The following is a 12579-nucleotide window of genomic DNA, read 5'->3' as shown; positions in this document are numbered from 1 at the left end:
CTAGCACCTTTGAGATGTACCAGTTCACCAGGCAACCAAAAACACATTTAGAAGCTGTGACTAGAGATGAACATCTATACCATGTCATAAAATCTAAGTTCTGAATTCAATTCACAAATTGACAGACAAAAAGGCAAAATATGGTGTAATGTAAAAAAAGGGCAAAACTTGAGTTGATTCTCACAAAAAATGATGGTATTCAAATTTTAGGAGCGAAGGATTTGGTGCCACATGGTAAAAAAATTTAGTTGATTTTGCAAGAAGCTTGGCATATGATACAAGTTAGCTGTCGGTAACGGGGAGTATGATATACTAATATCATGTATATTATACTAATGTATGATACTACTCCCATAATGCATAATATCGTAAGTTAGTACATCTTATGTTACTTTATTAATTGCATGTATGACATAAAATAGTACAACATTTACTATGATGTGGAATCATAATATGATATCACTTTCTCTCTTTCCCCATTTAATTATGTGCCATCAAAAAAGTATAGTTGGCATGCATGATACATATTCTCTCTATCTCCATTTAATTGCGTGCCACATCATAAAAAAAATCTAGTTGGCATACATAATACTGTTTATGATACTATCGTTACGACCAGCCTTACACAACAAACCACATTTATTACAAAAGGACCTGCAGTGACTCTGGTACATGACCAAGAGGCCAAAAGCGCAAAGGAGAAACAGAAAATGATTTCAGTATGGTTTGAAAGAATGCAGCAGAAAACTGTCACCCTGTGGTGTCAAATCTGTCTATACAAAATACTTATGCATGTCAGGATTATGCGTTGCTTCTCAAAACCATGCCTAGCTACAACAGCAGCTATTGGCGCCACAGCACCGCGTCTGGCAGGAGCTCGACTCTGCTGGCTACCTAACAAAAAAGTGCCTCTTCCCATCATCATCCCCTCTAGAACGCCAACTCTTCTTCCTCTTGGCCTGTTTGAGGCAACGTGCCTGCCGTCGCCGCATCCCGAAGGTCCTCAGCCTTCTCGGCACTGATGTCGAGTAAATACTGCAACCTTGACAACTTATCCTGCTTCGGAATGCTCTTCATGTACACACAGTACAGGTCGTCAAGCTCTCGTGGAGTGGGCCATGACAAAGGCTTCGAAGCAGGCACGGCAGCATCACATGCGAGCAGGTCGTTCAGTGATGAAATCTGCATCAGATATAAAGCAATGAAAAATTTCACCACAAACTTCAAGAAATCTGCAGGAGTATAACCTAGCAGATGTTATTATACCTATATCTCTAGGAGCAATTATGTAAATTTAACAAAACAAGCAGACAAGGGGCACACGGTACGTACCACACCATCTCTCTTCTTCTGCCGAAGCAAAGCAACAGCCTGGACAAGGGCGTTCTCCAACCTAACCTTCGCAATGTCCTGAACAATCGACCTGGCCTTCTCAGCACTTATGATAAGATCAGCTGGCATCTTTACATACACTTCCTCTTCATCAAATTCACCTGTGCCTGATGAGAATATCTCCTCAGCACACTTTTTGTAAATGGTTTCTCGCAACGGTTCTGAAATCAAGCTGTCCAGCTCGAAATTTGCGTCTTTCAATCCTCGGACCTGCTGTATACCAATCTGTCCTCGCGATATAGATGCTTCAATTGCACTAGACAACTTTGTCGTTGTGATGCTCTTAATGATTTTCTGTGCATGCTCAGATGGCAAACCAACCTGCGTTTGTATCGTTGCAAGCTGGTCAGCCTTGGATTCTGTCAACTTCCCATCAGCTAGAACCACTTCAGCCTGTTGCACAAATGCTTTTTCTGCCAGCTTAATGTGGACATCTTGAGCTTCTTTGGCGGTTAAACCAAGTATGCGTCCCAATTGCTTTAGCATTAAATACTCTGAATCGTCTTTCTTCGAGGAGATTGCTGTCCCGAATGAAACATTAGTAGTCTCACCAGTGATACAGAACATCAAATATGTTTGATACAGCTCAGCTCTATCTCTCAATGGAAGATCATCCTTGAGGGTTATCTCTTTCTGACTTGACTTGCCCAGCTTTTCTTTTAGCTCTTTATCAGGCCTTGTCTTCTTCAATGTTTCTAGTGATTCCCATTCATAGTCCTCATCCTCTCCCTCAGATTCAGTCGTTTCAGATTCTGAGGTCGCACTTGATGTTGCAGGTTCAGCAGTTGTTAGCTCCCCTTTAATGTCAGCCAGAAGCTCACTTACAACAACTGTGTTGAAGGAAATTAACTTCTTCAACTCTTTTGCCTGTTCAATGCGATTCCCAGCTGCTTTTGCTTTCTGAATGTAGTTCAGGAATAATTTCCGTACCTGCCATTGAATTTGGCAATACAGAAAATTAATTGGATCTGCAGTTGGAATATACCAAAAGATATACATAGTAGTAGTTTCTACAGAAGAATATAGGCCAATCTATATAGCCTAATTTTTTAGGTAAGAGGCATACTGCTTTACTAAAGATGGTCATAGCAGCCTCCTTTTTCAAGTTTAGACTCTGTGCTGCTTTCCTAACTGCCTCTCGTCTATCAGCGTTGTATCCATCAACTGACAAAATTGCTTCCTTGACAACCTGCAATGTCCTAAAAATGGTAAGAATACATTTACACAGAACAGGCCATCAACTTTGCTGAACTAATGCAGATATGGAATTTAACCTAAAATTATGCAGTGTGTTAATGAAAGGCACAATAAAATACATCACCTTTTCAAACAATTGACCGCAGATGCCAGTATGAGCAGCATCAACAGTTTCTTGAGGAATGCAGAGACGCACTTGGAATGCCGTCAAAGCTTCTGTTTCATCCTTGCTCAGCTCTCCGTCAGCTACAAACTGCTGAAGCTTCTGTCTGTAAATGTCTGAAGTATGAAGCGGCATTAATACACGCTGATAATCATAAATACAAAGGCAGTAATTTTAGCCATATCATATTTGTCTTTCTTTCGTACTCCCTCCGATCCATAATAAGTGTCGTGGTTTTGGTTTAAATTTGAACTAAAACCATGAAACTTATTATGGATCGGAGGGAGTAGTAAAAATCCACAACTGCTCGTACAACACAAGAACAGCAATGTATAACAAGATTAAGTAAATGCAGTCAGTTCCCTTGCTGCATATTACTTCCTATAGTCAATGTAAAATGTTGGCAACTAAAATAATAAGCTGCAGTATCAGCCCACAGCTAATGCCTGATGATTGTATAATGAATAATTGTGTGTACTGATGCAGCAAAAGGATATAGGATACCGTATAGAACCTAGTTAAACCAGATTCTCAATTTGACACGTGATTTTCCAGAATGGTACGCATATTGCTAGCAAGAGAAGGATTAAACTGTAGCAAATATAGAGCTACGCTGTAATACTAGAAGCAAGTGACAACGTGGTACCTTCATGCATCTTGCTAGCAAGTTCGGGATCAAACTGTAGCTCTTCGCACAGATTTTGGAGGAACGATGCTTTGCTAGGAGCTGCAGCCAAATCAGTGTTAAAGGATTTTGCAAGTCTCTTTCTGTATGCTTGAGATTTGACATCTGAGATGATTGCTTCTGCTTCACGCTTCCCCAGTCCAAATATATTTCTCAGATCATTCAAAGGAGTAAGCTGGAATTTTTAATCACAGAAAGATTTATCTTGTTAAAGGCTTAGTTATTGTTGTTGTTGTAAAGATTTATCTTGTTAAGATGCTACCATATGTTTTTAGACTCAATGGTCAGAGAGCATGGGCAAAAATATAAGACAGTTCATGTTGAAAAAATAAAATTGTCAGCCCGATGTGATACAATTGCTAGGTTATGTACTTCTCAAATTATTTTATCTTGATTAAAGCAACCTTTACAGAACAATGACAACAAATCAAAGTACTAGTTATTATCTATATATCGTGACTGTTCCCAGTTACTCCCTCTGTTCCTTTATATAAGGTGCATTAATTTGTTGGCATGAATCGGCATAAACTCTAGTTGAATCAGAGTATATGTTCTCTCTTTTGTCAAAAATTGCTGGTCTGATCAAGGGCTTGGTATTAAATTCATGCGAACCAGAAAATACTATTGATGTGTTACTGATATGTAACCCTAGGCCACACAGGTTATTCCTTAACAACAGTGACAGGTACGCTTGAGTTTGTTTAGTTCAGCATCTAACATGATGTGAACTACAAAACAGAAGATGTGTGACATAGATGGGCGTGGAGTTACTGTTCATTCCGGGTGCAAACACTTTCAGACTACTCTTGTGTTGTCTGTGATCCAAATATGTCAATAGACTAACTAACTAAATTCGTCCACACAAAGTCCAGACTGTATTTTCCAAATACTACAGCCTTGCAAACTTGCACTGCTCTACTTAAATTAATATGCTTCACAATAATAGGTCAATAGACTAACTTTGTCCACAAAAAATCCAGACTGTATTTTCCAAATCCTACAACCTTCCAAACTTGCACTGGTCTACTTAAATCAATATGCTTCACAATAATTGGTATCTATGTTAACCATTTCAAAAGAAACCTACGGAATTATTGATTACTTATTTTAGCTTGTCATCTGATATGGAGCATCAGCTAACTAAACAAAATGTGAATAACATGTGATCACCTTCTCATTATCAACAGGTCCATCTGAAAGTACATCTGTTGCATAGGCCCTATAGAGTGTCTTTAGATCACCAGCCCTCCTATCATGATCAAGCTCTCCCGCTATGCAATCCATGCAGAAGAACCAATAAGAATTCATAAGGACAACCCACCTCATCAACATATGAATTCAAAAATCTTCAGTAACTTACCTAATGAAATAGGTCCAAGCCCACGTGCAAATCGATCGCCTTGAGGGTGCTTGCTCAGTACAGTTAGCAGGCTATTAAATGCAAGGACACACTTTACTTCTTCAATAACCTGTGTTGGGCTATTCCTGCAGGCAGTGACAATATGGTTTAGTCCTGAGGTAAAAATTTGAGCATTCTGTATTGATAAGATCCAAAAAATTAAGCATAGCAAGATTCAGAGGGTTTACACTTCTTGACAGAGATACATGTATTTGCTAATAACTGAACAACGAAAACAAATGGGGCTTCTTGGAAAAGTATTTCTCAAACTTCCTTGGGAGTGCAGATAGCTCAGTTTTCGTAATAGTAGAAAAATATTATTTGCTAATTAATATTAAAGCAGATCAATCCACCAAACATACTCTAGTCTCCCTTATAAACAGCATGGTGCGTACAATAATACAGCTAAGATTTTTAACTGGAGGTTGAGTTTATATGTTATTCTTCATGATATTAAAATAATACTGAAAGCTTGCAACTCGAACAAGCCAGCAAAGACTGATAACATCACTTGCTCATGAGGTGGAAAGCCTCTCTTGTTGTGGAGGGAGGAGAAATAAATTTTAGCATTGCTAGTTATGAAGTACTTTCCATAAATATAATATCAGAGGAAATTCTAATGTACAAAATACCTATGTCGGATTTAACAAAAATATATGTTCCCTTTTCTTAAAACCATCAGATTAGCAGTTAATACATTTATGTTTTCATGGAAATTGTCAAATAATGAAATCAGCCAGCAGGTTCGCAAGAGGCTTCATACGTGGCTTTGTTACGCGACTTCAAGATGTCTAAAGCTGATGAAATGTTTTCTTGAATCAACTTCTTCGCATGTTCCCTGAACATGTCAGCAGCAATCTGCCAAAATATAAATATCAGCACATGTTACAATAGAATATGCTTAGATTGACGTCGTCTGCCATGTCTTGCCATACTTAGATTGATGTCAACAATCAAATAGAAACCTGTATGGCGTCCAAGATACTATCCTTAGATTTATGCTATTTGGATATAGGTGACAAGATGCCCCAAGAACTGATGAAATGATGCTAAAGCAACCCAGCAGTAAATCTCCAGAGAGAAGGATTACCTCATCAGAAAGTTTACACGCAAGTTGGGCTCTCCTTGCTTCAATGAGAGTGCCTATGTCCAGACCTAGCGAAACAGAATATGTCCAGGTGAGAACATTCATGGAATGCAACAAGTAATTAGTATACAGGGGATATCCTTGCTATCTACCCTGCTCTAAATTTAATCTACTTGAATGACAAACCTTGTAAGCACGATATGACCTAAGAATGGAACTAATGCCTACAAATAATATTTCAGCGGTACCTCTACCAATAGACTTGAGCTGTATCGCGTACAAATTTTTGGCATTGTCCCGCATAGCAATGTCGATCTGCCAAAAGATTATGAAAATGTAACAAAACAGCCATGATGTCAAATAAGACAGAGACACACAGAAACTATGCACCAAAGTAACAAGAGATAAGCAAGCATTTCAAAAAGACATGCTCTATGAGAAAAAAACATTTGACTTGTGTGAATGTGTGATCTGTACATGTTAAAGCAATCTACGTCTTCATCTTTATCAGCACAAAAGATCTTCCCTTTCAACTACTACATTCAACCTGAAACAATTTTTATAGCCATATGCTACTCAAACTTTATAAGGTTGACCATGCTTGTCAAGAAACAGAGGCACTAAACATGTACAGTCAGTCTGTCTATTTTTGGTACAAGTAACAATGCATGTGTCATAGTGCATCACATTACATTGCATACATTATTTTGCAGGGAGAATTTTCACACCAGTAGATCATGTATGTCTCGCAGACTGATATGCACGACCAATAAGGGCAACAAATTTGTAATCATAGTACATACATAGATATTAAAATTGGCCACGACAAAATGAGCATGCAAAGATCACCTATTGCATTATGAAGGGTGAAACACTAGCTTCAGGAGGTCTCTTACAGTAACAACGTAGTTAGAAAATGGGTGCAATTACACTACAAAGTTTAGCAAAAACAACAAACAACATAATGGAGGTAACGTTCTGCTTTCTCCATGAGATGAAATCACAAACAGAGAAATGGCATGCACAAAGGTAAAACAATGTATACTAATGTACCTGTGAATCAGTGATCCCGGAAAGATACCATGAAATCATAAACAGAGACATGCCATGCACAAAGGTAAAACAATGTATATTAATGTACCTGAGAATCAGTGATGCCGAAAAGACGTTTCCATGGAAGTAGGAAGGCTGATGCGTCTCCAAAGACAAGATTTGACACATATATCAGCTTTTGAAATGCCTAAGAAATATTTCCATGGTTACTGTTAGGAACTACAGACAGTTTTAAGTATCCATGTATTTACTTCAAAGCAGAAACAATTACCCGCCGCTGTTCAATGTCAGCATCACGGTCCCTTGTTTCCAACCTCTCTCTGTATAAGCGTCTACCAATCTATTGAAATGGGCAAAGTGGAAGGCATAAGCAGGCAGAGGGAAAATAGTGCAATTGTGAAAACAGTGACTAAAGATAATACAAACATCTGAAAACAATACGGGATACCAAGATGTAACAAAAAAAAGGCTTGGATCACGAGGGAATACCTCCATGTGCATATTTGCAGCATCTACATCATCAAGTCCAAGGCCTCTTTTAAATTTTGCAATGACCTCAACTTCATCACCTTTGAGATCTTCATCTCCTGGAGGAAGTACCGAGTAAAGAAAGCTGCAGGAAAAAAAGAAGATAGGAGAAAGAATGAGCGAATAACAAATGTTCAGGAGCGTGAAGCTCAAATATCACATTGCAAAATTGGTACGATGTGGATAGTGTTCGATTTCTAAAGACGGTAAATGTTCAACACCAATGTGAATTTAGAAGTGCTTATCAAAAAGGTACTCCCTCCGTTCCATAATTCTTGTTGTGGTTTTAGTTCAAATTTGAACTAAAACCACGACAAGAATTTGAAACGGAGGGAGTAGTATATTCAAGAACTGAGTTAACTGAATGCAATACCAAAGAATCGTACGAAATTTTTGAGTTGAATCGTGCTCATGTGCATATGTGCGAGCCTACCAATGTATAAATTGGTAGATTTGCCATATGAAAATAATATGAGTGAATAGGCATCAACATTCACAGTACTTCCACCATTATAATAGATCCGTACCATTTACGGAAATATTATGGTACAAACTTCAATATTGCATGCTGTTGTTTATAAATTGTCAGAAGTGGACCCTTTTTGGGACAGGAGGGGGTGATTGCTAAGAAAGGTGTAGCCATGTACTAGAAAATATGGCAGTACAAATACTCCCCTCCAAGAGTAAGATTGCATAGAATCCAGTATTTATCTGGTCGTTCTGTGCATATATGTTTTCACAATCATCATGGAAAACAACTGAACATCACGTGTATCAAGAGGTTTACCTGCCATACAAGTCACAGAGCTCTGTTTTGAAGGCTGCATCTTGTGTACTAACTCCATATCTAAAAATAAATAAGAGAAGGATAAGATAATGCAGAAAGAGCAATGCATTCAATACTTCCTTGCAAGTTCACATCACCCTAAAAAAATCATTTGTCTCCTCCGTGTACATTTAACGATAGCCCCAATTATATATTTCATCTTCTACAGAAAAAGCATACAACACAACGCTGGTAGTACCCCTAACAGGTTTGGAGTTTCAAAAGTAAATGGATTTGCACAAACTACATTGCAAGCCTAAATTTGATACAAGACAAAACGAGCACAACAAACCGTTGAGATGATCAAATAGCTGGTATAATCTACTTTAGTGATCTAAGCGCTCTTATATTTCTTTATGGAGGGAGTATTTCAGAAAAAAAACATACTTATATAGCTGATATAAACGACGCAAGCATACAACGAAGGCAGCAGCTACACGGAGGTAATCCAAACTCACTTGTTCGCGATGGCCTCCACCTCGCTGGCCTCCAGCTTGGTGGGGTCGTCATGGCCGGCGACGTAGTTGTGCAATCCGACAGCGGCGACCTCCGGCACTACAGAGTTCACCGCGACGGCAGCCGCGACGCTGGCCCCACCAAGCACGGCCGCGCCCGCGAACGCCGCGGCCCGGTTGCCGCCGCCGGCGCGGAGCCCGATGCCGTAGCCCGCCGCCAACGCCGCGGCGGAGACCGCGAGCTCCGCCGCCGTCCGTGCCACCGGCGGCAGCGCCTCCACGAGCGGCTGCACGCCGGTGAGCTCCCTCCGCCCTCCGAACACCTGCCCACTCCGGCTGCCGAACACCTCCTCGTCCCGGTCCGCGGCGTCGCCCTCCCCCTCCCCCGAGGCCGCCACACGGCGAGACCGCCGGCTGCGGAGGCGGGCGAAGGCGGTGCGCTTCCGTGGCGGGAAGCGGAGGAGGGGCAATGGTTTGAGCGGGGCGAAGAGGAGCGGGGAGGCGGCGGGGCGGGGCAAGGGCCTCGCGGAGACGAGGGAGAGCTCCATTGTAAGATCTCGCCTGGACGGACGGCGGCGGCGGGCGGAGGGGCGGGGGAGGAGGGGGAGGGGCGGGGCGAAGGGTGTGGATAGCGTTGCGACGATGGGGATTGGTGGGGGCGGTCGAGGCGGAGCAACGCCTGAGGGGCTCGGGCGGCTGGCTGGGCAAAGGGGTGGGACGAAGGGCCGAATTTAGGGGCAAGGCAAGCACGAGGTTTCCTTTTCCTTTTCCCTTTTTATTTTCTTTTCTTTTTCTTTTGATTTGATTTGAGGATTAAGGAAACCGGAAGTAGTCACGATGTGATACAACTGCTTGTAAGAAAACCCAAAACATACCTACTCACTGTGTTGCTCGTGACATCACACTCCTTAACCAGGAAAGCTATTTCCTCACAATTAAGCCACGAATTTTGAAAAGTTGAAAAATAACTTGATAAAAGTCTTCAAAGATGAGTGTGTGCTTTCCTTTAGACCACACAGGGCGTCACGTTGATAAGATAAATGACAAGTCTTCCGTGGTTCATTCCTAGTCCATAAGTAATACTATTATGAATGTCATCGAGGTTGGTAGTTTGTTGCTTTCACTTTTTACCTCCTTGAGGCTTGTATGACATTGTAATAATTTGGAATGTGCCTAAAGTGAGAGAGTTGTTTTCATCCGTTATTTGCAAAACAAAAAAGGGTAAAAAGGGGCGTCGATATGAAGCTATGGGATCTAATAAGCTAATCTAACTAGATTATACGGACAATCTCGTTGAGCACAAATAATCATCACAAGGATCTTGCCGTGCAATACAAATAAAAAACGAGACTTAATTAGCCTATGAGTTTTGGGAGGCTATAAAGTTTGGGTTTTTAACCTCTCGGGTGGGCTTTGTGGGCCAAACTCATCGAGCAAACATCATTTGTGTTCTATGTGCCGCTTTCACTAAATCAATAGGATGAAAAAGGTAAACGTTCAACGTTCAATGCCAAAAAGAAAACAAGGGAAAATGCTAGCGTTCACTCGACAGGTGAAGCTGCGCGCATCAACCGCCTCTACGCCCGTTAGATTTGTTTTTTATCAAACAACTCGTAGCCATCTTCACCCTATCGTAACTTGGCCCGTGTTGAAATCCGTTCAACCACAACAAGAGGTCTGTTGCAAACATTGAGTCGCCGCCCCGTGCTCTATGTCACCGCTCGCCGGTGAGACCCCGTGCCCCGCCTCCTCCTCTTGTTCTCCTCATCTTCCTCTTCTCCTCTCTCTCCCTCTAACCTCACAGCCCCCTCTGCAGGTTGGCGACCATGGAGCCCACTCTGTCCAAGCTCGTGTGGGAGGGCGCGTGTTGCCACCACTCGCCGACCAGCGAGCACCTCACATGTCGTGCTTCTTCTCCACCCAACGACGTTGGCCTCGCGGGCCTCTGCTACCATCGTCAGCAACCCCGGCGCCGCTCGTGTCAAGCGTTCGTCTCTGACGCCGAGGGACCTTGAGACCCCGAGCCGTCGCCCCTTCGTCCTCATTGTTGGGATCCCGAGTGGCGATGCCCGTCGTATATGAATCTTTTTGCAATAGTGGCGACGAATGATGGTGGTGCTCAACGGCGGCACCGTATACGAGCTTTAGCAATAGCGGCGGCAAACGATGATGCTACTCAACAGTGATGGTGTACCAGCTAAGGGGCCCTTGTCAGTTCCGACCTAGGCCACATCGGGCGTCCCATAGTGTATAATCAAAAGGTTCCAGAAGACTGGGTGTACACGACAAGATGTTGGAGCCATGGAGGACTTTGCCTCCCTGTACGTCACTGACTAGGATCTTATACCCCAGTACCCCTGGTACCTATATAAACCTTGCTCATAGAAACCACGAGTTAGATATTTACAATCTCTTGATAGATATATGTACTATGTACTCACTCAAACACAATAAACTAAAGCAGGACATTGGGTATTATCTTCTCGAAGAGCTTGAACCTGGGTAAAATCCATGTGTCTCTGTTACCCTCGTTTCAGGATATCTAGCTTAGGTTTAGGTTCCGTCAAACGGCGGTGGATTTTTTGCAACATCATCTTGTTGCAAAGAAAGATTTCTGCATCATCAGCTATGTTGCAAAGTGGTACTAAACAGGCAATGACGTTCTTACCACATCACCTCTATTGCAAAGGTTTTTATAACATCATCTATGTTACAAGGTTTCTGCAACATCACCTTTGTTGTGATGGTGAAGGGCGCTTGTCCGCTTGATGGCACCAAATCCGATGGCTCGTGACCCGGTCGGTCTTTTAAAAAGATCAGCCGGTGGACGTGTAGCGCCTCGTAAATCAAACAACTCTAGAAGTTCAACACAGTTACCGAGCTAAACCACTTATGGATGGAAATTGATAGCATGTCGCTCTTTCATGGTTGTGTTTTATTTGTCCTTGTTGTGATCTTTAGTAGCTTTGGTGCACAAAGCCAAAGTATCCCACCCCTCGATCCATGGCAAAGCCATGCTAGAACAAAGTCTCACCACCTATCACCCGCACATGATAATCTGAAGAGAACCATCAAACGAATAGTCTATCCAAGTTGGGTGCGATGTTTCTTAGCTCGAGCTCAAACGAGCTTGGGTGAATAGTAAATTCCATAAAAACAGAAAAATATGAAATTTTCTTGTAGCAAAACTTTGAAAAAATTTAAGTGCTTGCAAGGTTTCATCATGGAATGACATTCTTAGAAGTCGTGGCAAAAACAAAATCAGTACTTTAAAATGCTTTGGAAGTTGTGGCACAAACTTCCCCGATCTTTACGATGAATTACTAGCTTCCACTGTGGGTTCCCGCCACATTGGGTGGCTTGGGATTGAGGTTCTCATATGGACATTTGTGGATGATTCGCAACAAGTTTGTAATTGAACGAGCCTTGTTGCGGCGGTCTATTGATGCTCTCTACAAACTGTGTAGTTTTTTTTTTGCCGTGGATCGGAGTTGTGATGCCCGGATAATTAGGCTACAGTGAACCTCTGCTAATGATGCCACGTCACCTTCATTACTGTTGCTAATCTCGCGTTAGTTCGAAACGGTTCGAATTCAAATTCAAAATTAAGCAGACAATAAAAGTTTTTAAATATTAAAACTAAAATGTTCGGTGTGTGTCAAATATTGCTATGGTAATTATAGTGAAGAAAACATAATTTTACAAAGTGCCTAAGTGCTTTAAAACTAAATAAAATAGAAAAGGAAATAAAAAAAAGAAAATACAAATCAGACCAAAAAGAAGAAAAACAAACA

General features: G+C 41.6%; 1 protein-coding gene across 1 annotated transcript; it reads right to left on the bottom strand.

Annotated features, from left to right (window-relative positions):
• Window positions 1-621: 621 nt before the first annotated feature.
• Window positions 622-9366, bottom strand: LOC123047013 (protein TIC110, chloroplastic; the record flags this gene model as incomplete). Its single annotated transcript, XM_044470496.1, is given in 15 exon segments — window positions 622-1182; window positions 1333-2322; window positions 2459-2581; window positions 2714-2868; window positions 3399-3612; window positions 4608-4708; window positions 4798-4922; window positions 5600-5694; window positions 5927-5991; window positions 6172-6238; window positions 7065-7163; window positions 7248-7316; window positions 7466-7589; window positions 8292-8351; window positions 8789-9366. Coding segments are annotated over 15 exon segments (3117 nt in total), but the record flags the coding sequence as incomplete, so codon positions are not given.
• Between the last annotated feature and the right edge of the window lie 3213 nt (window positions 9367-12579).

This window comes from Triticum aestivum, chromosome 1A (genome assembly GCF_018294505.1).
Source record: "Triticum aestivum cultivar Chinese Spring chromosome 1A, IWGSC CS RefSeq v2.1, whole genome shotgun sequence".
Lineage (NCBI taxonomy): Eukaryota > Viridiplantae > Streptophyta > Magnoliopsida > Poales > Poaceae > Triticum > Triticum aestivum.
This window is presented reverse-complemented; position numbering and strand designations above follow the sequence as displayed.